This window comes from Puma concolor, chromosome A2, assembly GCF_028749965.1.
Source record: "Puma concolor isolate L17-30 chromosome A2, mPumCon1.1.hap2, whole genome shotgun sequence".
NCBI lineage: Eukaryota > Metazoa > Chordata > Mammalia > Carnivora > Felidae > Puma > Puma concolor.
In genome coordinates, this window is record NC_141668.1 from 76,176,904 (window position 1) to 76,198,354 (window position 21,451).

At 37.1% G+C, this 21,451-nt stretch overlaps 1 protein-coding gene across 1 annotated transcript; it reads right to left on the reverse strand.

Moving 5' to 3' along the window:
• Positions 1-2,943: 2,943 nt before the first annotated feature.
• Positions 2,944-12,394, reverse strand: CLDN12 (claudin 12). The gene is made up of 2 exons (XM_086696653.1): positions 12,288-12,394; positions 2,944-6,313 (listed from the first exon to the last, which is right to left on the reverse strand). Exon 2 carries the CDS (start codon positions 6,278-6,280, stop codon positions 5,546-5,548), a length of 735 nt encoding a protein of 244 aa, XP_086552779.1. The 5' UTR covers positions 6,281-6,313; positions 12,288-12,394; the 3' UTR covers positions 2,944-5,545.
• Positions 12,395-21,451: the final 9,057 nt, after the last annotated feature.

A 21,451-nucleotide genomic window follows, 5' to 3' on the forward strand; every position in this document is an offset into this window, starting at 1 on the left:
AAGCTCAACAAGTTGAAAGAAAAAAAGAAAAAGTCCTAACTTCTAGCATTTGCCAATTTCTGGAGCATACATACTTCCAACATGGCCAATTTCAAACCACCAACATGATGTCATGGGACAGGGAGTTGGGAAGATATATGCACAATTGGCCAGTACCTCCTGGCTCCAGCATCCACTGTTACTTTTGAGGTTTTTTTTTTTTTTTTTTCTTAATGCTTATTTATTTTTAAAGAGATAGAGGGTGAGCAGGTAAAGGGCAGAGAGACAGAGAGGGAGACACAGAGAAGTGTAACACAGTTGAAGTATCAACAATGCCTTTTCCCTTAATGAGCAGCAGCTATTACCTTTTTCTATAAAGTAAAACTCTGGAGACCTGCATATATATTCTTTCTATAGAGGATTTTAATGAACAAGGACCACTCAAAATTCTGATTACTAGATTCCTGCTAACGCTACCCAGTCACACTGGGTTTTTCATGCAAAATAAGGAAAATTTTCTCTTTTTCTCATCATCATCTCATGTTCTTCCTCAAAATTTGCTTAAGAATTTGTTTTATACAACAGTCTGGAAAGTTGGTATATTTCCAAACAAAACACAATAAACAAACCCAAATTCCTCATTAATAGTGGATTTGGATATGAATACCAGGCAGGCAACAGTTGTGCTTTTTTCTACTTGAATTCTACAATCCTGCAGAGGTTTAGAAGAACCTTTCTGAAGTAGAGGGTGGGGAGACACCCAGCAGGTACAGGGAGAGTGACCTTCTCCTAGAAAGCTTCCTCCAAATGTCAGAGATGGAGAGCAAGGGGAGAGAGCCCTATAAACTAACAGGTCAGTATGTTTTGGACTGAAGATATTTTCCTAATGAATGGAAATGGGACAGCTAATTAAGAACCAGGTCCTGTGGTTTTGTGACTTTGATTTACATCTCTTCTGGAAGGGATCTTCGCTTTTTAGTTTTTCAGTATGGAAGACCTGATACAAGCTCTTCAAAATCCCTCCTAAAAGAGTTACTGCACACAATATTTTGGAGGCAACTTAGAATGTAAGTCTTAATTGCCTTTTAAAATTTTTATTTATATCTTTAAAGTGTTTTTTTTTTTAACATTTATTTATTTTTGAGAGATAGAGACAGAGCGTGAAGTGGGGAGGGGCAGAGAGAGGGAGACACAGAATCCAAAGCAGGCTCCAGGCTCCGAGCTGTCAGTAGAGAGCCTGATGCAGGGCTCGAACTCACAAACTGTGAGATCATGACCTGAGCTGAAGTCAGACACTTAACTGACTGAGCCACCCAGGTGCCCCAATATATTTTTAAATGTTTATTTTATTCATTTATTTAGAGAGAGAGTGAGAGAACTGAGGAAGGGCAGATAGGAGGGAGAGAATCCCAAGCAGGCTCCGAGCTGCAGCACAGAGCCAGACGGAGGGCTCAAACTCACAAACCATGAGATCTTGACCTGAGCCAAAATTAAGAGCCAAACACTTAACCAACTGAGCCACCCAGGTGCCCCATATGCCTTTTTTATAAAATGGAAGAAGTGGGAGTCAGGAACAGAAGAAGAAAACAAAAAGCAAAAACAGAACTGACAAGCTGCAAATTTCCTCAAGATTAGTCACAAGCTATGTATTTTTTATGGCAACACCACAAAAGCAATGGTGTGTCCTTATTGCAACATATCAGGAGATGTTGGTCTTATTATTGATAATATATGTGATCACTCAGTTAAGGCTGTGTCTGGCAATTTTATCCACTATAAAGTTAGTATTCTCCCCTTTGAAAATAATAAGTCATTTGTAGACTTACTGAGTATTTTGAGACTAAGTAAGTATGTTGGTTTTCATCAAACTCTCACAAACTAACTTTAGTTCTATTAATATTTTCCTAACTCCATCTTCTTCTCTATATTTACTTCTTGGTATTTTACTATAATAAACAGCTTTTCTTTCTTTCTATTTATATCAGCACAGACACACAAAATTTGGATTTATTCAATGGATCAGAACCCATTACTATTCATTTTGATGCTCAGATTGTCAGGTGTGGCCAGTGGGAACCTCTTCAAGCTGGCTCCTATATAATTTGTCAAGTCTCCATCATTCTTTGAGCATTTTCTACTTTCTGGAAGAGAAAGATATGCTGGGCTTGTCTTGTACTTTGCCTATCCCAGGGCTGGAATTTGTCTTTTCTCATAGGAGATCTGTTTAGGGTGTATTTATAAAACAGGTCTTGGATAGTGGTTGCCAGTAAGCTGTATTTCTCATTTATGGTTGGTAAATCAGTCTCTTGTGAATTTGGTTTGCATTAAGGAATTCTCCAGCACTCAGTCTTCCTCACTGAACCTGTCCAACTGAGGGGCAGACTCTGAATTGTAGTGTTAGCGTATTCAGCTGGGGATGCCCAACCTGTAGCAGCTTCCGATTTCCAGTGCAATGTACGGCTCTTCCATCTAAGGTACTACCACAGAGGGGGGATTCAGTGAAGAGTGCATATAAGAAGCATCCCAGAAGGCTATAATCCAAAAACTAAAAGCCCATCCCAGGCTTCAGAAATTTTAAGGTGACTTACCTATCAGGACCACTTCTGGAAACCTCATGTTCTGAAGAATAAGGAAACACCCTCCTATTTAACCATTTGAGAACTCTCAATCTTCAGGAACACAGACCATGAGAAAACTCCATTGATGAGGCAAATCTGGCACACTAACTTCATTCAGTGCTTTCTTGTGGAACGTTAAAATAGTCCAGTGAACTCCTAGGAACACTCTTAAAATGGGTGAAGGGTCTTGATGCTTCTGGAATAATAAATCCATGTTTTCCAATTCCTTTCCAATTGCTATTCTATAGGGCTTTAAATGGGCTGTATCTTTTCCAATTTATATATATTTGAGAAACATTTCTCAAAACATTTTCCCTTAAAGCATTGAGGAAAAGGAAACAAAAACTTGTAAAAATACATCTTTTAATAAACATCAAGAAATACAGTGCAGTTTCACTGAGGTTTTACATTGCAGTTTACAACAAATATTATCTATTATAGTGTATAATTACAAGTAAAGTAAACTCAAGAGTGGTTCTTTTTTTTTTCCTCCCATGGCTGGATAAACCAAATCTGGTGCATCATATCACATTTAAGGTTGTTTTCCAAGCTGGATTCTGTAAAAGGCCCTTAACATTAATAACTTGTAACAACAACAAAAAAACATATCCCCCATCACAATGATAGCTTGATGAGTACTCAAAAACTACTAAAAAGAAATGTAAATACTTGCTTTCCTTTGATGGCTTTGAAGAATAGGTATTGATAGCAAATCTGAAATATTAAAGACAATAAGGGAAACAGCTGTTTCTTTTGCCTAGTATATCCATAATAAATACTAATTTGAGTCTACAGATTATGAAAAGACTGCAAAAAATGCTTACAGGAAAAGCTGCACATTTATATTTATGATCGCATGGACTAAAACATGTCTAGTGTATTAATGGTTGAATCTGCTTTTCTTTAACATTGTTTATACAAAGAACAGGAAGATGGTAGAATTCTTGACACTTCTGGACAAATTTAGTGAGAGAGGGGACTGATATTAATTAGCACAGGAGTAAATTAATATTAATCTCAAAATTCTACTTGCCATTGTTTTGGAGTAATTAAGATTCAGCTACATCTGCGAAGAGTAAAAAGGAATGGAACTGAAGGTAATCAGAAGCTATAACTAAAAAAACCATAGTTTTGCATGCTTTATACTGATGGCATTTAAAAAGTTTACAACTGGATTTATTTGCTATATACATAAACTAGTGCTGTAATTGCGGGGGGTGGGGGGGGTGGGGAAGAACCACTTACATCCACAGAAGTACCAGAATCATATCCAGATTTGCAAAGAGGCATAATAACCACCTGTTTACCATGCAACTAGCTGTTTGTGAAGTATGTAATGGTTAATAAAACAAAATCCTTATGAACATAGTACTAATGTGTAGCAAATTATACCAATTAAGTCAGCAGCTCAAATTCATAAGGGTAAAGACCCAATTTCCCTGAATTTCTAAGCATTCATCTTGGTGTTAACATGGTTGTACCTAAATATTACCCCTTTAGAGGAAAGATTTTAAATACTCCTCCCTCTTCAATACATCATCATACTCTCAGAGGTGAGAAGGAAACAATTTAATTTCTCTACCAATTTTGTCCATTCTCATGAATCCGACAGTGTCATTACAGTGTCTAGGCTAAGGTAGGTGCTCTAAAAGATCCAATGAACTGAATTTCTAAGTTCCAGAATATTGCTGGTATTGTACAATAAGCCTGTCTGCTAGAAAGCCACGTCGCTGGTTGAAATATATTCCTGGATCAATGACTGAGAAATTAAGACCAGCTGCCAATAAAGTCAGACTGTTCCCTGTTGTTTAACAGTTTGATTTTCTTTATTATATTAAAATTTCTTAGTGGATGGGACCTGATCTCATACTTTTCATGTATTCTCTAAAGCACCCACTAAAGTGTTGAGCAAAGATATATGCTCAAGGAAATAATCAGTGACAAGGGCAGGAACTGAATCAAGAGTGAATGTGGTCATGGTGAAGCCATAACTTACTTCACTCATCATTCAAAAGGCAGTCACCAGAGTGAATCTCTGATATTGTTGCCAAAGAACAGATGCTCGTCCCCTACCACTGTCTAAAAGAGAACCAACCACTTGGGCCTCTTTCTTTCTTTCTCTTTGTCACTAAGAGATTATACAGGTGCATGACTATTACTTGGTGGATGCTATCTGAAAAAAAATAAGGCTTTTCTGCCTCAGAGAGGAAGCACCAATCCATCGCATGGCCCCATTTTAACTCTAATAATACAATTTACAGAATCATTAACTTTTAAAATTATGTTAAATGTTATCCATACTAGTAGTTATTTAAAATGTTAGGCTTATTCTCTCTGCCATCACTTAAAATGCATTTTACTTTTAAACACTGCCATGAGGTAGAAGATAAGGAACTCACAAAGAAAGTAATCTTCAAACTACCAAACTCTATTCAATACAATTAGCCCCGAGAGAAAGGTAAGAAAAGTTACAGCCTTAAGCTGGTAGACTGACTACTGTTAAAACATTACCCTTACCTGAAAGAAATTTCTTATATTTGAAATTGCCCTTCTTCCCAGTTTAAGGTATTATGGAAAAAGGACAATACACATTCTGAAATACTCATAAAGATCATGTACAACAGCCTCTCTTAGCCATCATTTTTTTACTTTACCATGTTGTTCTAAATCACCTCAACTGAGACACAGGTCCTTTCCACTTGAATAACTGATTAGATATCAACATAGAGGTTAAAAATCCTTCTAGCATAAGAAGCAAGATAAAAGGAATGATTCACATTTGAAATAATGTACTTTTCATAAAACTAGCAGCACTTCATTCTACTGGGACATACAAATTTGGCTTCATTGGTCAGAAACAAAGAAAAATGTATATAGGTCTAAAACAGCTCCTTGTACAAGGGAAATGTGAGGATACAAGTTTTCTCTGAAAACTAACTACTTCCCCATTAGGTGGTATGTGAAACTACTGGAATGTCAATTTCGATGGCAGAGAGGCGAGAGCGTGCTGAATAGGGCTGTGAGTAAGTATGCATACTGGGAGGATGGGAATACAGTGGTTGCCAGAAAGGAGAAGGCAAAGATTTGCATGCACAGTACCAAATAAACAGTAGAAGGGAAGTCATAAACAGGCCCCCAGCACTAGCCATAGTGACATACACTGCGTAGTCAAATGTAAAGACTGGCTCAAATTTCTTGTTCAGATGAATGTTATAAAAGATGACCCAGATGGATGGGGAGAGGCTCACAGTACCTGCCAGGAAGAACAGCAGCCCAGCCACCAGATGGCAGCCTGCACTATTGACCAGACACTTGGCCAGTTTGATGTTGGGCACTGAGGACCTGAAGGCCGTGTTACACATTCCAATCAGGCAGAGCAGCAGGGCACCCATTGCAATCAGGATGCTGAGAGGCAGGGCAAACTGGAGGACCCGCAAGTCCAGCTGGTCAACTGATGAGTACCAAGTAGTGTCATACATCAGGCAGTCACTGCTCCCATCATATCGGGCACACTTCACCCACAGGCCAGTGTAAACAGTCAGATTCTTCTCATTTCTGTTGAATGTGATCAGTCGTAATTTCCTCCAGTTGGGAAGCAGAGTCCCCGCAAAGAGGCCTGCTACCGAGGCGATTCCACACAGGAAGGAGAGGACTGTGGCTGCATGGACATCCCGACAGCCCATGGCAGGCAGGCTTGTGCAGTACTGTCAGTCAGACTAGGGGTGACACACAAGAGGACAAATCATGAGGGGACAATAGGAGAGCAGAGCAGGAAGGGTGGTGCTGATTGGCAGCACAACTAGTGATGTCAATGCAAAGAGGGAAATTCTGTCCCTGTTTCCTATGTATAATATGAATGTATATAAACACATATGCATGTGACCTCAGAGCACAGGTACACTCACATATGCTTAGTTACCACTGCCTGGGTCATGTAGCAGCTGAAGTTGTTGAACATGAGTACTTTTCTTCAAATATGAGTATTTTCAAGAAATATTGGGGTTTCAAGAAATATTGAACATGAGTATTTTTCTGCAAATCAGAAGAACCATCAAAATAATTTCAAATTCTCTTAACATCACATCTTAAAGTCTCTCAGTTGTCACTAATCACTCATTCAACGTACATATATGAAGTACTTTAATGTGTCCGGCCTTTAAATATACTGGGTTGGAGGACTCATAACTGTCAACTATAAAAAAACACAAACTCAGCCTCCAATGCTCATGAAATGTAAAATGAAACTAGCATGTGGCTGAGGTGAAGGCAGCTCATAAAAGACAAAGATGTAGGGAAAGAAGCATTACAAGACAGCAGACTGGCTGAGGAGGGACTCTGAGCCAGACTGCTAGCATTCTAATCCCCACTTCCTCATTCACTAACCAAGTGATCTTGGGTCAGCTACAGAACTTCTCTGTAATTCATTTTCCTCATCTGTAAAATGGAAAAATAATAGTACCTACCTCGCAGAGTTCTTTTAAGTATTCAGTGAGTTAATATAATGTCCAGTACTTAAAACATGTCTGGCATGTTGGTAAGAGCAATTCAAGTGTTAACTACTTCTTAGCACTCAGTGACCAGCTCAGTGCCTGGCACACGGAGCAGTTTAAAGAATGTTTGCTGAATAAACGTTAAATAAGAAAAAGCAACATCTAACATCTCATTCCTATATACTAGCCACACTGATAATTACAAAATCTAAACGAACTCCTCTCCAATGAGTTAGTCAAATGAAAAGAAGAGAACAAAGACCCCTGAAATTAGTCTGCTCAACTACTTCCTGGCCGATTCAAGCTGACTTGCATGCTTTCCAGGTTATTACAGTAGTGGTTATTGGTTATTATACAATTAGTGCTCATATAAGATGAATGCAAAGATTCTTGAAGTTATGAGAACCTATATATCTCTACCAATGCTATTGTAAGAAAAGGACAAAAAAAAAAAAAAAAAAAGTAGCCAGGCCTTTCTCTCATTGCGAATTAAAAGGCTGTGTGTGTTCTTGGGGTGCCTGGGTGGCTCAGTCAGTTGAGCGTCCGACTTCAGCTCAGGTCATGATCTCACGGTTCGTGGGTTCAAGCCCTGCATCAGGCTCTGTGCTGACAGCTTGGAGCCTGTGGCCTGCTTCTGATTCTCTCTCTGCCCCTCCCCTGCTCATTCTCTGTTTCTCTCTCTCAAAAATAAATAAATGTAAAAACAAAAAAATTTAAATAAATAAATAAATAAATAAATGGCTGTGTTCTTTCTCTGTATATGACAAAGTACAAGAACCAGTATCTTATTCAGCTTTAAGAGTCTGAAACTCACTTTCCAAACCACTCAAATGTATTTTCTCTGCCTTCTATCATACCCCCAATGAGGCAACACAACAGACTAATAAGGCAGCAGATTTACTTCTTTTAGTCAGATAATGATGAAGGGGCATCTTCATGATACATACTGTATGTATGTGTTCAGAGTACCCATCATCCTTTGCAGAGTCAAATATTATCTGCTGCGATGGTGGAGTAGCATTCCCAGGAGTTCAGGGGCCAGAAAGAAGATCAAAATGCTAAACTGGGTTAGGACTTGATCAAATGTGTTTGAATGGGAAGGCATAATGTTCTTTAGGAAACAACATATTTGCATATTAATATAATCACATAAACTAGGAATAACTTTACTAGCAGAAAACATATAGGTATGTATACATACCTATATAACTATACAATATAAAATCAAAGTGTAAGCACAAGTGAATCATTTTTCAAAGTCTTCAAGCTAAACATAATTAGTTCTGAGTTTCTCCATTAATATTAGTTTACTACTTGTTTATTATGTTGCCTTCTGTCAAGATTACCAGAAGTAGAAATTGTTTATGAGTATGTTACAGATGAAAAAAACAAAGGAATTATAGTCTGAATTTATATTTTTCATTCAAGTTGGGGGGAAAAACTGTCTTGCTTAATTTTAGCAACCAACCACCTTGTTCCAGCAATGGAAACTGTGGTGCAGGTTTGAGGATGTTTATACTGGAAAAGGCTACTAATGATGTCACGCTCCAAATTTCAGCTTCTTGTTGATTTTCGTTCATTTACCTGTCTCCCCCATATGCTGTTACCAACTTGCACAGTACCTGGCACATAAGTCATTCTGGCAATACTGGAATAAATAAGTACTGGGCACTATTAGGCTACTGGTAATGTAGAACTGGACAAGGAAGTAGTTATTATAAGTAATAATTCATTCAATGAATTGATTTATTCAACTCAGTATTTAGCACAAGCAAAATACCCTAGATTGACACTGAGGCCACTAAGATCTGGACCTTGCTCCAATGTGTTAACAATCAGACTGAGAGAAAGAATATGCTGCTTTATGAGAACTCAAAATGCTAACAATCAATTATATGATTACTACCTATCAACTGATATTGTTAGATATTAAGGAAAGTGAACCAGTAAGGTACCTGTTCATAAAAATGTATCATCCAGGGTTAGAAAAAGACTGAGCAATGAAAGAGAATGATGATTTGATTAAAGTTGTGAAGACTCAAGAAAAAAGGTTCCTTCTGTTTCTCTCAAAGCCTCAAAACTCCTTTAGGCAATGCGCTCAGCATCCTAACCCAATCACAAATTTCCTCTTGCTTTCAGAGATAGGGGTCAAAAACTTGGAGTATCAATATAATTGAGATTTCTCCAATCAAGCTGTCTTGTGCCACTAATTCCTACAATACAAAGGGAGTAAGAAACAAGATCAGAATGAATGACTTTAATATTAATAAATAAATTTCTGTAGTTCTTAGACTATAGACTATCAAATGACACTAATGAACAGAGGTGGGTCAATATTTACTTTGGGATCAAGTGTGTTAATATTTATACTGCATCAAATCAACACACATGTTATATCAGTCCCCTGAACTTGCTTTTACTGAAGCATTCTTAGCTCAGACCCCAGAGATTGAGTAGAAGTCCTAATTTACACAGCCAACAAGAAATGCAATGGCATTTTTCACATGGGAAATACTATTAACCTCAATTCTTTAGCTAATTTCAACCTCAGTGCTGGAATTAATGTCCTTGCTCTTTGTAACTTTCTTTGGTTGCTTTACTTTTTATGACCTGTTCTTAACTCCACATATGCATGATTTGATATCATATATCTCACTAGAGGGATGAAATAACATTTAATAGGGATAGTTAGGAAAAGGAATGTTTAATGATTTAAAACTGAAAATAATGCTCTCAGGTTAGGATTTGTTCATATTAAGAGGGTGAAAGATCTCTACTCTTGTGCTATGCCAATTAATTCTTAATCCAAAATAATTAAACACAAATCTGATTATTTCACTTTTTTTTAAGATTTTAAGTAATCTCTACACTCAACATGAGGCTCAAATGCATAACCTTGAGATTAAGAGTTGCATCCTCCACCGACAGAGCCAGCCAGATGCCCCTTGCTACATTTCTTACATTCAATAGCTTCCTTTTTCCCTCAGAATACAGTTTCTAAGTTTCAAAACTTTCCCATGTTTTCCAAAGTTTCAAATCCCACCATCTGGTTCCTGCCAAATTCTCAATATCCTTATTGTATCAGCTTCCCATCTAACATGCTACAGACTATGTAGCCATACTGCTTTTAACTCTTCAAATTTTGCACATTTATTTATTTATTTATTTATTTATTTATTTATGTATGTTTTTATTTTTGAGAGAGACAGAGTGTGAGTGGGGGAGGAGCAGAGAGAGAGGGGGACACAGAATCTGAAGCAGGCTCCAGGCTCTGAGCTGTCAGCACAGAGCCCAACATGGGGCTCGAACTCACAAACCGTGAGATCATGACCTGAGCTGAAGTCGGACACTTACTGACTGAGCCCCAAATTTTGCACTTTTAAATTTGGCTAAAGGCTTTAGTTCATGTTATTTTTCCTTCTAGGACTTTCTTAATTTCATTCTATTCTTTGCTTACCTAACAGGTATTCATCTTTCTAATTTCCAAGGAGGCTGGCCCCAAACCTGTTTTCTCTTCCCCTATCCTTAACCTCCCCACCGGCCCTGGTTATATGATCTGAAAGCACCTTTGTACTTTTTCTTTGGTAGCAGTGATTATGCTTATAATTCCTCATTCAACATTTATCTTTCCTACCAGACTGAATTCCAGGAGGACAGAGAGCCTTCTCTTTTATTCTGTCCCACACTGGTACACAGAAGACACTCAATTATTTGTTAAAGAAATAAACAAACAAATAAATGTAAGGTCCACATGGGTATAGTCATGATCCAGGGAGAAGGTCACAAATTTGCTCTGTTATCAGTTTCTTTCATTCATTCACTCACTTACTCATTCATTCATTCATTCATACCCTGTGTTTTGAAGTCTCCAAGTTGCTTCTAGACCATGCCTCCGCTTTCCACTCTTATGTGACCAGTCTCTCCTATTTTTTTAAAACAAAGTTCATTTTCTTGCCCTAAAAACTTCCCAAGATAAATGAGGCCATTCCCAAGTATTTACATAGAGACTATTCTTCTAGAAATAAATATCTAAGCTTGGCAACACTAGTTAACTTCCATAGTGGTCAATGGATCAATCAATTACGACAGTGTTGAACCTGGTGTTTTCTACTTAATAGGTATGTTACTAGTGGATATACTCCTTTATTAAGAGTGGTTAATATATCAAATTAATGTTCATCAAAGCAAAACTATTTTATTTGTATTTAGATTTTCTTTTTAAAAGAGCAATGGAGAAAAAAAAAGATAAACACCTTTTTGTCACATGAAAATCCCTTATTAGGGACTGTAGAAAGTATGTAAGGTTAAAAACACACTAACAAATCTAAGTAGCACTCCTGAACACCAGCTAGGTCAAATATACAGGTGTCTAGGCTTTTTGTTTCCATCTAAGAGGCAACCTGGTATTACAGTCCCAGCAACCAAAGACCCAAATGCCAGTCACAACCTGGGCAAGTCATCTATGTCCTCTGAACTCAAATATCTCACCTATAAAATGCCATCCAAGGTAGCTGTAAGACCATGAACAGTAAAACCCTTTGTAAAACAGAGTATGGTCAGAAATTTAAGTTTATAATGATTACTAGTAGGCTTATTTATTTTCTTTAGCTAGGAACACACTTTTCTTCCGGATCTTAGCAAACAATCACACATGGTTACAGCCATAAAACAATAATAACAGAGCATTCTCTTTAGAGTAGTTACTGAGCACATCAAATGAAGTCTCTGTTTCAAAACAAGCACTTCACATTTGTCATCTATCTGTTCCATGGTGACTTTCAGAGAAGTAGATGGATAAAATTTGGTACGCAGTTAAAGGTGATCAAATGTATCATTTCAAATAAAAATATTTTCAAAAAGATATCTATGGTTTTGAATAGTGTTCAAAGAAGTCTAAGGCAGGAATAATGGCTAACAGCTTTAGGAATTCACAGACCCATCGCTATGTAATTTTTTTCAGGGATAATCCCAGGAATAGCTATATGAGAACACATGTGTAACAGCAGCTACATTAATTCTTGATGGTAACACTAGCAGTCCCTTCTACCAGTAATTTGAGTTATTTTAGAAACTGTAGGTCAATCATTGCACTCACAAGGGAGATCTATCTTATAACTTTATTTTGCTGAACAAGAGAAAAACAAGACATCTCATATATGGTGGAAAAAGGAAAAGGAGTAAAATCAAAGAATGTACTTACTCTTTGAAGTACCTGACAGCTCTAAAACAACTTTAATCAACTTAGAAGAAATATATGCACATCTGAATAGACAGTAGAGATGATCTGGGCCTAAAGAAATAGGGAAAATGTCCCAAATTAACATGATACTTCTTTATATTATGTGCATATATGTATACACACACACATATAACGTACACACACATATATATAACGGATTTTTTAGATCCTTCTGATGATTACGAATAAGGAGAGCCAAGGAAACACTGTGCAGTTAGTTGTCTTGAAAGTAAAAGAAATTTGTTTCTTTTGTACCTTTTAAAAGAATACTGATAACAAAACTAGGCTGAACAAAAGTTGATCTGCATTGTGCATCCTAAACTTTGCAACTAATTTACGATTCCACCAATGGCTCTACCTGCTATTTAAGTATGTTACCATAGATCTATTTTAAGCATCAACAACTTCCTTTTCAAACTATTTATCACAATAGGTAGGAGGAGGATACAAACTTGTAAAAGCTTCAGAACTTCCTGGATAAGGCATTTATCACTAGCCCTATTATTATTATATAGAATGTTGTCCTCAACAGTCTGCACAGAAGAGATTTCAATCAAATTGTAATTTTTCTTTTCTAAATGTATGTTTCTTGAGTTAATATCATAGAATTCCTCACTCCAAATTCAGGTAAGTTGATTTACAATTAAAGACACACACTAGGATCCCTGACTTTTCATTTTAAGTGGGGTCACCAAATCTGGCCTTCCTCTAACGTGGTGACAGCCCCCTCCAAGGCGTTATTACACACAACTTGGGCTTCAGAGTAAACCAAGCTTCCAGAAAAACCCGCACTCCTTCTCCTTTCCTTCAAGCCCTGTCCTTAGAAGCATCAGAGCTAGCAGAAAGAAAGAGAGAAAAAGAAGGGGAAAAAAAAGCTCTCCTGGTTAGAGCCAATGGAAAGAGACCGCAACAGTGACTGTGAACAAGCCCATCCCTGGAACACTGAGTGGGTCTGAACCAAGAGCAGGTCATCATTACACAACCAGCTGGTGATTCAAAAATAGCAACTTCCAGCTCCACACCTCACACCCCGCTAGCCAAGCCCAAGCCCTTGGCTGCTGCGGCAAGACACCTCGACATTTCCATACTCCTCCGCACAAAATAATTTTTTAAAGCCTTATAAAATACCTCCTCACTCAATTTTCACGTCCACCGATGTGGTCAACAGTTTTCAGGATTCTCTTCGACTTAGCTATTTTACACAAAATCCTCCACTATTTATGCAAAGGACCCAGATTCTTGACGTCCACAGATGTGGTCAACAGTTTTCGGGGTTCCTGATTCCCTTCCACTTAGCTATTTTACACAAAATCCTCCACTATTTATGCAAAAGACCCGTATTCTTGACCACACCTACCTGTTTTCTCACATCCAAGACATTTCACTCGCCGACACTGAGGAGCTTCTTAAAGCGTCTCCCTCGCGGCGTCCCAGGAAGTGCGTCCCCAGCGAGCCGCACCGGAGGCTTCTGGGAGCTTAGTCAGGTTCTCCCGAGACCCTAATCAGGAATGCCCTGAATGACTGAGAGACTACAATTCCCAGAAACCACGGGGACGCCGGCCGCAGGCAACATCCTGCGACCACCTCTCGCCGATCTCCCCAACCTCCAGCCACCTTATTCCTCTTGCACCTTCAGTTCCGTCCAGGTTTCAGTTACAGGTGTTTAAAAAAAAAAAAAAAAAAAAAAAAAAGTTAAACGAAACAGAAGTAAAAATAATTTTGAGTTGGGTGCTCAAGTAAATATTTACTACTAAATGTGATCTCCCCTTAAGATTTGTTAGCAAAAATCCTTACATACTTATTTTTCATAAAACATTTATGGAGTCACAAAAAGGAAAACAGCTCGAATTGATTTGGAATATTTTCAAAGATAGAGAATTTGAATGGTACAATGAACACCCATACACTTACGCTCTAGATTCAACAATTATCACATTTGCCATATTTATCTTCTCTCCACTTATATGTATGTGATCACTATGATGATAGGCATCGTGACAGTTCAGCATCCTGTTTTAAAATTTTAAAAACATATTTAGCTGCTTTGTTTTATATGGGGTTTTGCTACATATTAGTTGGGTTGCCTTGGGCAAGTTACTTCCCTCTGAGGTTATCTGTAATGAGGATAAGATTACCTGCATCATAAAATTGTCTTGAAAATTAAAGGGACTTAATACAGGCAAAGCGCTGAGCACATAACTGGCCATTAGATATTTGAACTAACTCTACTCTTCTGCACAATTTCAACATCCTGTCCCTTTCTTTGTGGCTTCTCCTAAATATGAATTACTGTATTCGTGAATATCTGAATTAAAATAAAGGTTTCAGAAGTCTTGTATTGGACAGATCTGATTTCTTTTTTCATATATAAATATATGAAATTCATATATATCCCACTCTGCCCCTGTACTTAACTTGGGCAAGTTAAGTAACCTCCTTGTGGCTCGGGATCTTATCTAAAAATAATGGTAAGGATTGAATGAGTTACTATACATAGAGAAGTTTACAACAGTGTCTGACACTGGTTTTTGTTGTTGTTTTTAACCATTTTCCATTTTGTGTTGCTCGAGGGAATTTTGTTAGTGATGGAAAAGGGTGAAAGTCTACTATCCACTATTACTACCTTCCCATCTGCCATACTGCTTCAGAGGATGGATAGAGCTATCTAAGACCAGAAGCAATCTAATCCTAAAACTAGACCTAGAAATGTAATTATGAGAAAGAATATTCGACCTCAGTGATGGATGATGGCAATATGACACAGCACAACTCACTTCTTTGCTCTGAACTTCAGCTCTTTCATCTAAAAAACTGAATTGGGGGCGCCTGGGTGGCGCAGTCGGTTAAGCGTCCGACTTCAGCCAGGTCACGATCTCACGGTCTGTGAGTTCGAGCCCCGCGTCGGGCTCTGGGCTGATGGCTCAGAGCCTGGAGCCTGTTTCCGATTCTGTGTCTCCCTCTCTCTCTGCCCCTCGCCCGTTCATGCTCTGTCTCTCTCTGACCCAAAAATAAATAAACGTTGAAAAAAAAAATTAAAAAACTGAATTGAATCCCATAACTGTATACAAAATCATTTTATAATTTATTTCCTCATCACTAATGAATACTACCTGGTTAGCAGACGTTAGCTGGGATGAATATGTAATTGATTTTAATAAAAAAGTAACAGCACCAAAAGGAAGGGATGACAACACTATTTTTAAACTAATTGATAAGTTCATGTCTATGGTTAACCTGGCCTTTGGTATAGCAAAGATGGAACAAAATGCATATGCACACACCTTGGTGGGACTAGAATATTGGAACATCATTCTCAGAAGTACTCTAGGAAAGACTTTAGATCAGCAGTTAAGAATCCTGGCTTTCGATTCTTTTCTCAAACGAAACTCCTTCCCCCCCAATTATGGAGACTTTTCAAGGAGTAAGTCAAATCCTTAAAAAAATTCACTGCTATCTCTCACCACCAAAATTCTACAAAGGTCTGCTTACTGTATTAGTTTCCTATTGTTGCTGTAACAAATTACCACAAAATTCAGTGTCTTAAAATTACACAAATTTATTATCTTACAGTTCTGAAGGTCAGAAACCTGACACAGATCTCACTGGGTTAAACTAAAGGTGTTGGTAGGGCTGCATTCTTCTCTGAAAGCTTGAGGAAAGGTTCTGTTTCCTTGTCTTCTCAGCTTCCTGAGGACACCTGCATTCTTTGGCTTATGGCCCCCTTCCATTTTCAAACTCAGCAATGGCTGGTTGAGTCTCTCAACATCTGAATCACATCACTCAGACATTCTTCTGTAACCCTCTGTCATCTTTTAAGAACTCTTATGATTACATTTGACCTATTTGCACCACCCAGGATAATTTACTCTATGGTCATCAGATGAGCAACCTTAATTCTCCCTTGCCACATAACAGAGCATATGCACAGCATATTCTTGAGATGGGGATGAGGACATCTTTAGGGGACCATTATTCTGCCTGCCACAGTCACTAATAACTCCTTTCCGTTGCATCCAAGGTCTCTTTTGGGTTCCGAATTGTCTTCCACCTCCTTCAGGTCCACATTGCACAGTTCTGACTGCCTCTCCCCCCCACACCCACCCCGAACTCTGCTTTCTCGTTTTTGGAAACATCAACATTTCTACCCTACTGATTTACCTGATTTGTTCCCTGTCCACCTGTTGCTTTCACGTTCTCCTCCCCATTCCCCAATTATCAAAAGTCTCTGTCCTTGGGGCCCTCTCTATCAATAAATACTTCTTCAAAGGGTAACCTGAAATCTCCAAATCCACGTCTGGCCAAGACTTTTCATAACTTTAGGACTATTTCTAATTACCAGCTCATATTGTTAACTGCCATTAACTTTAATTTCAGCATTCTCCAAATATAATAATTATACTCCTTATGGTTTCCAACATTCCTTATTTTGTCAGCGGTTTCCCTTTATTTCTTATCTGTTTTTGAAATCTTCATACTTTTTAGTTAAATTAGGGACCACATGTTAATTCTTCCTTTGGAATATCCATTTGCTCTTTTTTCACTACAAAGAATTGTCACAATCCTATTTAAGCCCTTGTCTCCTCATATTAAGATATGTGCAACAATTTCCTTATGTATATATTGCCAACTTAAAAATAATAAGAGAACATTGAATATTTCTTACATTCCAAACACGTTTTCCATGAATCATCTAATTTAATCACAATAACTCCACATTAATGACAAATAAATTGAGATGCAGAAAGGTTAAATGATATGCTCAAAATTAATAAGTAGTTTGTGGTAGGTATTCCTAAAAGTAGCTGTTACCATTCAGAACTTTCCAGATCAGGGCAGTCTCCTTATTTTGGATTTGTGTCTAAAACTGTACTTTTTTGAAATGCCCGTTGAAGCTATTCTGAACTTGGAATGGCTTTCAACTATCCTCTTTTCCCACTCGAATCCTGCTTTCACCCTTATCTGAATAATTTTATCTTCTCTAGATTATACACGTCAATTCCAAATTTGGAAGCAACTAGCACATATTATTCCCTTTTTACGTTTTAGTCATAGCTCACCATAATATTTCCATGACTAAAACTCAACAAATACAGATTAATTTAAAAATTTCCCTATATACTATGTTTTAGGGGAGTCACATAAAAAATACTATTAATTGGGAAGTTGGGAAATGTAGAGAGAAAAGCAGGAAAGTATTATGGGTAGAACATATTCCTCAAAAGTTCCAATGTTGGGAGTCCTAACTCTTTCAACATACCTCAGGATGAGACAGGGTCTTTACAGAGGTAATGAAGTTAAAAAGAGGTCATTATGGTGAGCCGTATTCAATCATGATTTGTTTCCTTATAAAATGGAAAAATTTGGAGACAACCACACACACACACACACAATGCCATGTAGATGATGGCAGAAATTGGGGTGTTGCTTCTATAAGCCAAGGAACACCGAAGTTGACTAGCAAACCACTAGAAGCTAGGCAGGTAACACAAGAGATTCTCTCCCAACAGCTCTCAGAAAGAACCACCTTGATCTCCAATTTTTAGTTTCCAGAATTGTGGCACAATATATTTCTGTTAAGTCCTTCAGTTTATGGTACTTTGTTACAGTATCCTTAGCAAACGAATACAGGAAATAAGGGAAGAACGTTCTGGATAATCAAGCAGTGAGCTGTCATTTTAAAAATGGTTAGAACTTTGTAATCTACTATAAAAGAGGTAGGATGAACGCCCATGTTTTTAGTCTTAATAAAGTTACTGGTGAATAGGGGAGGGAAGGAAATTGAACAAAAGAATTGGTTTAAAGTGGCATAACTGAAGGCGTCTTTGTGTAATTGAATTCAGGTGCTAAGTCTTTGTCATTTACCATGCCCAGAACCCCCTCCTTTGATCACCACTGTTTTTAACCCAGTTTTTACAGATAAACCTGTATAAACTTTTGATGAACGTGTTACAAATTTGGCAGTATGGCATTAGTGGTTCTTTAAAGCAGGTGACTTTTTCTGGTTTCTATTTTTATAGGAAAGGCCATGTGTACACATTACATTGTTCTTATAATTTCTGTTGACCTCGAAGTAGTACCAGTTCATGGAAAGATTTGTTTTTGAAAGTGAGGCTTATTACAGAGTACTCTTCTTTTGCCTCATTAGGATTTGGTTGACCAGAGACTTTTATTTACTGTCATCTAATGATGTTTCAAATCCATTCAAAGCCATAAGCTTTTACTCAGCACCTGCTCTTGATTTGAAGTATCATTTTCAACCTCCCTCAATTTGTAGCAAACCATATGCAATAAAACTGAAGGAATATTTTAGCTTTATAATTATATCCTTTTTCTTATTATAAGAGAATTACACCATGGTCTTCTTAAAGCCTTTTATATTGGAATAATAACAGTAATAATGTTTGATAACAAATAAGAAAATGAAGCCACTGGTGAGAAGATATTGGCAATTTCAGAAAAATATATTGAAATATGTGCCATGAACAAAGGAAGCTTTTGTCTTTCATTTTCGACTTTCAATGCATTTGGAGTTTATAAAATAAATAGAAAAGAAAAACCAACTTTGCCATATATTGCTCCAAAATTACTTATAATATAAACCGTATAGGCTGATCTTCAAATTTTAAGTATTTCAGAGGACAAGGACATGATTCAAATAATAGCTACGCTTCACATAGCCTAGTATCTGGGCAACCCAATGAATTTAATTTCTATCACAAATACATTAACTACTAACAGCCATATAATGAGAAACAGAATAAGTACAAAATTTAGAACTGCCTAAAATTAATGATTGGTGATGGCTAGAAATGGTAGTGGATATTGTCCCTGGCTTTTTCATTCTTTTGATAGCCAAGTGAGGTAATAACCCCACCTGTTACTCCTGAATACTCACATGGAAATACTACAACTTTCCAACATATATGTTTTTCTCTCTCCTATTCTCATTTCTTTTACCTACCTGACTTTGCTTTTCCTTCAGCTGGCTTGTGACACCCAACTTAAGGCTAGAGAGACTCCTGATACTTTCCCTCTATTTGCCAAGCTCCAAACACAAAACAAAACAAAATGCTACCCTTAAGTAGCTGTTAAAAAAAATAAAATTTTCATTATTGTTTAACTTTGCAGTAAATATTACAGCTTGTTGTCTGCCAACATTTATTAACTATGTTTATTTAAATGACTTAATTACAAGGTATAAACTCTTGTAAGGCAAAGACTTTTTTTTAAATTATAAAATACATTAGTCTCTCAAAAAGGTTAAAAAAACCCCAAACTCTCATGTACCCACCACCAAACTTAATAAATGATCCAAAGGCAATATAGTGTAGTGTTTAAAAGAGATAATATATGTGAAAATCTCAGCAGTGTCCAGCATATGGAAACATTACTGTGTTAGATATTATGAATACCAGCACAGATCATGTACTCAAACAAAATTTCTGGATTTGTTTCACTTGTCTATTCCATAAGGAGACAGATTTAAACTGAATCTGATACTCAAGGGTTTAAAAATATACATTAAATTCATTTCACAATTTGGTCTTCAAACAAAATGTTACCATGTTTTTGAAATAAGATGTCCTCTGTGCAAGGTTTACAATTTAGACTACTGCTTTCACCGCTGCTTTGAAACATTTTTTTTTAAATTGTATTCTGTATGCTTCATTTTTTTAATAGCTGTTATCTATAGATTTAAAGTAATCTCAATGCCCAATGTGAGGCTTGAACTCACGACCCTGAGATCAAGAGTTGCATGCTCCACTGACAGAAACAGCCAGACACTTGAAACATTATTTTAAATGTAACTAAAAGATATTACAAATTTCTAGAGAGAATCTACCTTTATTAAGTTTTTTTTTTTTTTATCTGAACTTTGCAAACCCTGTGAAACTACTTGGAAAATACTCCATGTATTTATGTACATTTTTGGAAAGAAAAAAAAATCTTTAGCTTTCATTAACTTTCTCAAAGAAATCTCTGTACTCCCTCCTCCCAAAGCAAATGAATACTGAGCAAAGATATGTAACTTTACAATAAAACTAACTAGATAAAAGCTTAAATAACTTTGACCTCAATTTTCCCATTATGACTTTTTTCCCAATTATATACATGTTTACCACTTAAAAGAAAACATTAATTTTCCATAAAGTTCATGTTGGTATGATAATAATATGGATATATATTGCAAAAATAATGTTATAGGTTTCTGGAATATTCTTGTTCACAGGTGACATCTTCAAAGCACAGATCCAACTTCACAGTATGATCTGCTTAATACGTAACATGCTGATGCTACAAACTTGTAATTCATGACGGTAAATGAATCTGACACAAGCTCTTCAAGAACTACTGGGACGTGGTAAAAATTTACTATACATAGCACATTGATAGTCTGGCTATTCAGTAATATAAAAATTAAGTCTTCCAGGGGCGCCTGGGTAGCTTATTTGGTTAAATGTCTGACTTAAGCTCAGGTCACGTTCTTACAGTTTGTGAGTTCGAGCCCCTGGTTGGGCCCTATGTGGACAGCTCAGAGCCTGGAGCCTGCTTCAGATTCTGTGTCTCCCTCACTCTTTCTGCCCCTCCCCAACTCATGCTCTCTGTCTTCTCTCTCTAAAACTAAAATAAATAAATAAATAAATCTTCCAAAAAGTATATATATTTTGAAAGGTAAAAATGACAAAAAATCTTGCTTAAGGACAAAATAAATGGCATCTGAGATGTTAGTATATTTATTTCAAGATAAATCTTTACTTTTTATTTTTTTTTTCAACTTTTTTTTTTTTATTTATTTATTTTTGGGACAGAGAGAGACAGAGCATGAACGGGGGAGGGGCAGAGAGAGAGCGAGACACAGAATTGGAAACAGGCTCCAGGCTCCGAGCCATCAGCCCAGAGCCTGACGCGGGGCTCGAATTCACGGACCGCGAGATCGTGACCTGGCTGAAGTCGGACGCTTAACCGACTGCGTCACCCAGGCACCCCAATCTTTACTTTTTAAAATGTATGTTTGATAAAATAAAAAGGGATCCAGATTTTCTCCTTCTGTTTAGAATAAAAATTAACCATCAACTTTTCAGTAACTAGAAGATACAAATAATGGAACATTATAGTGAGTTACA

Coding starts and splice junctions, on each gene's coding strand:
- CLDN12 (XM_086696653.1), bottom strand. CDS start 6,280: ATGGGCTGTCGGGATGTCCATGCAGCCACAGTCCTCTCCTTCCTGTGT.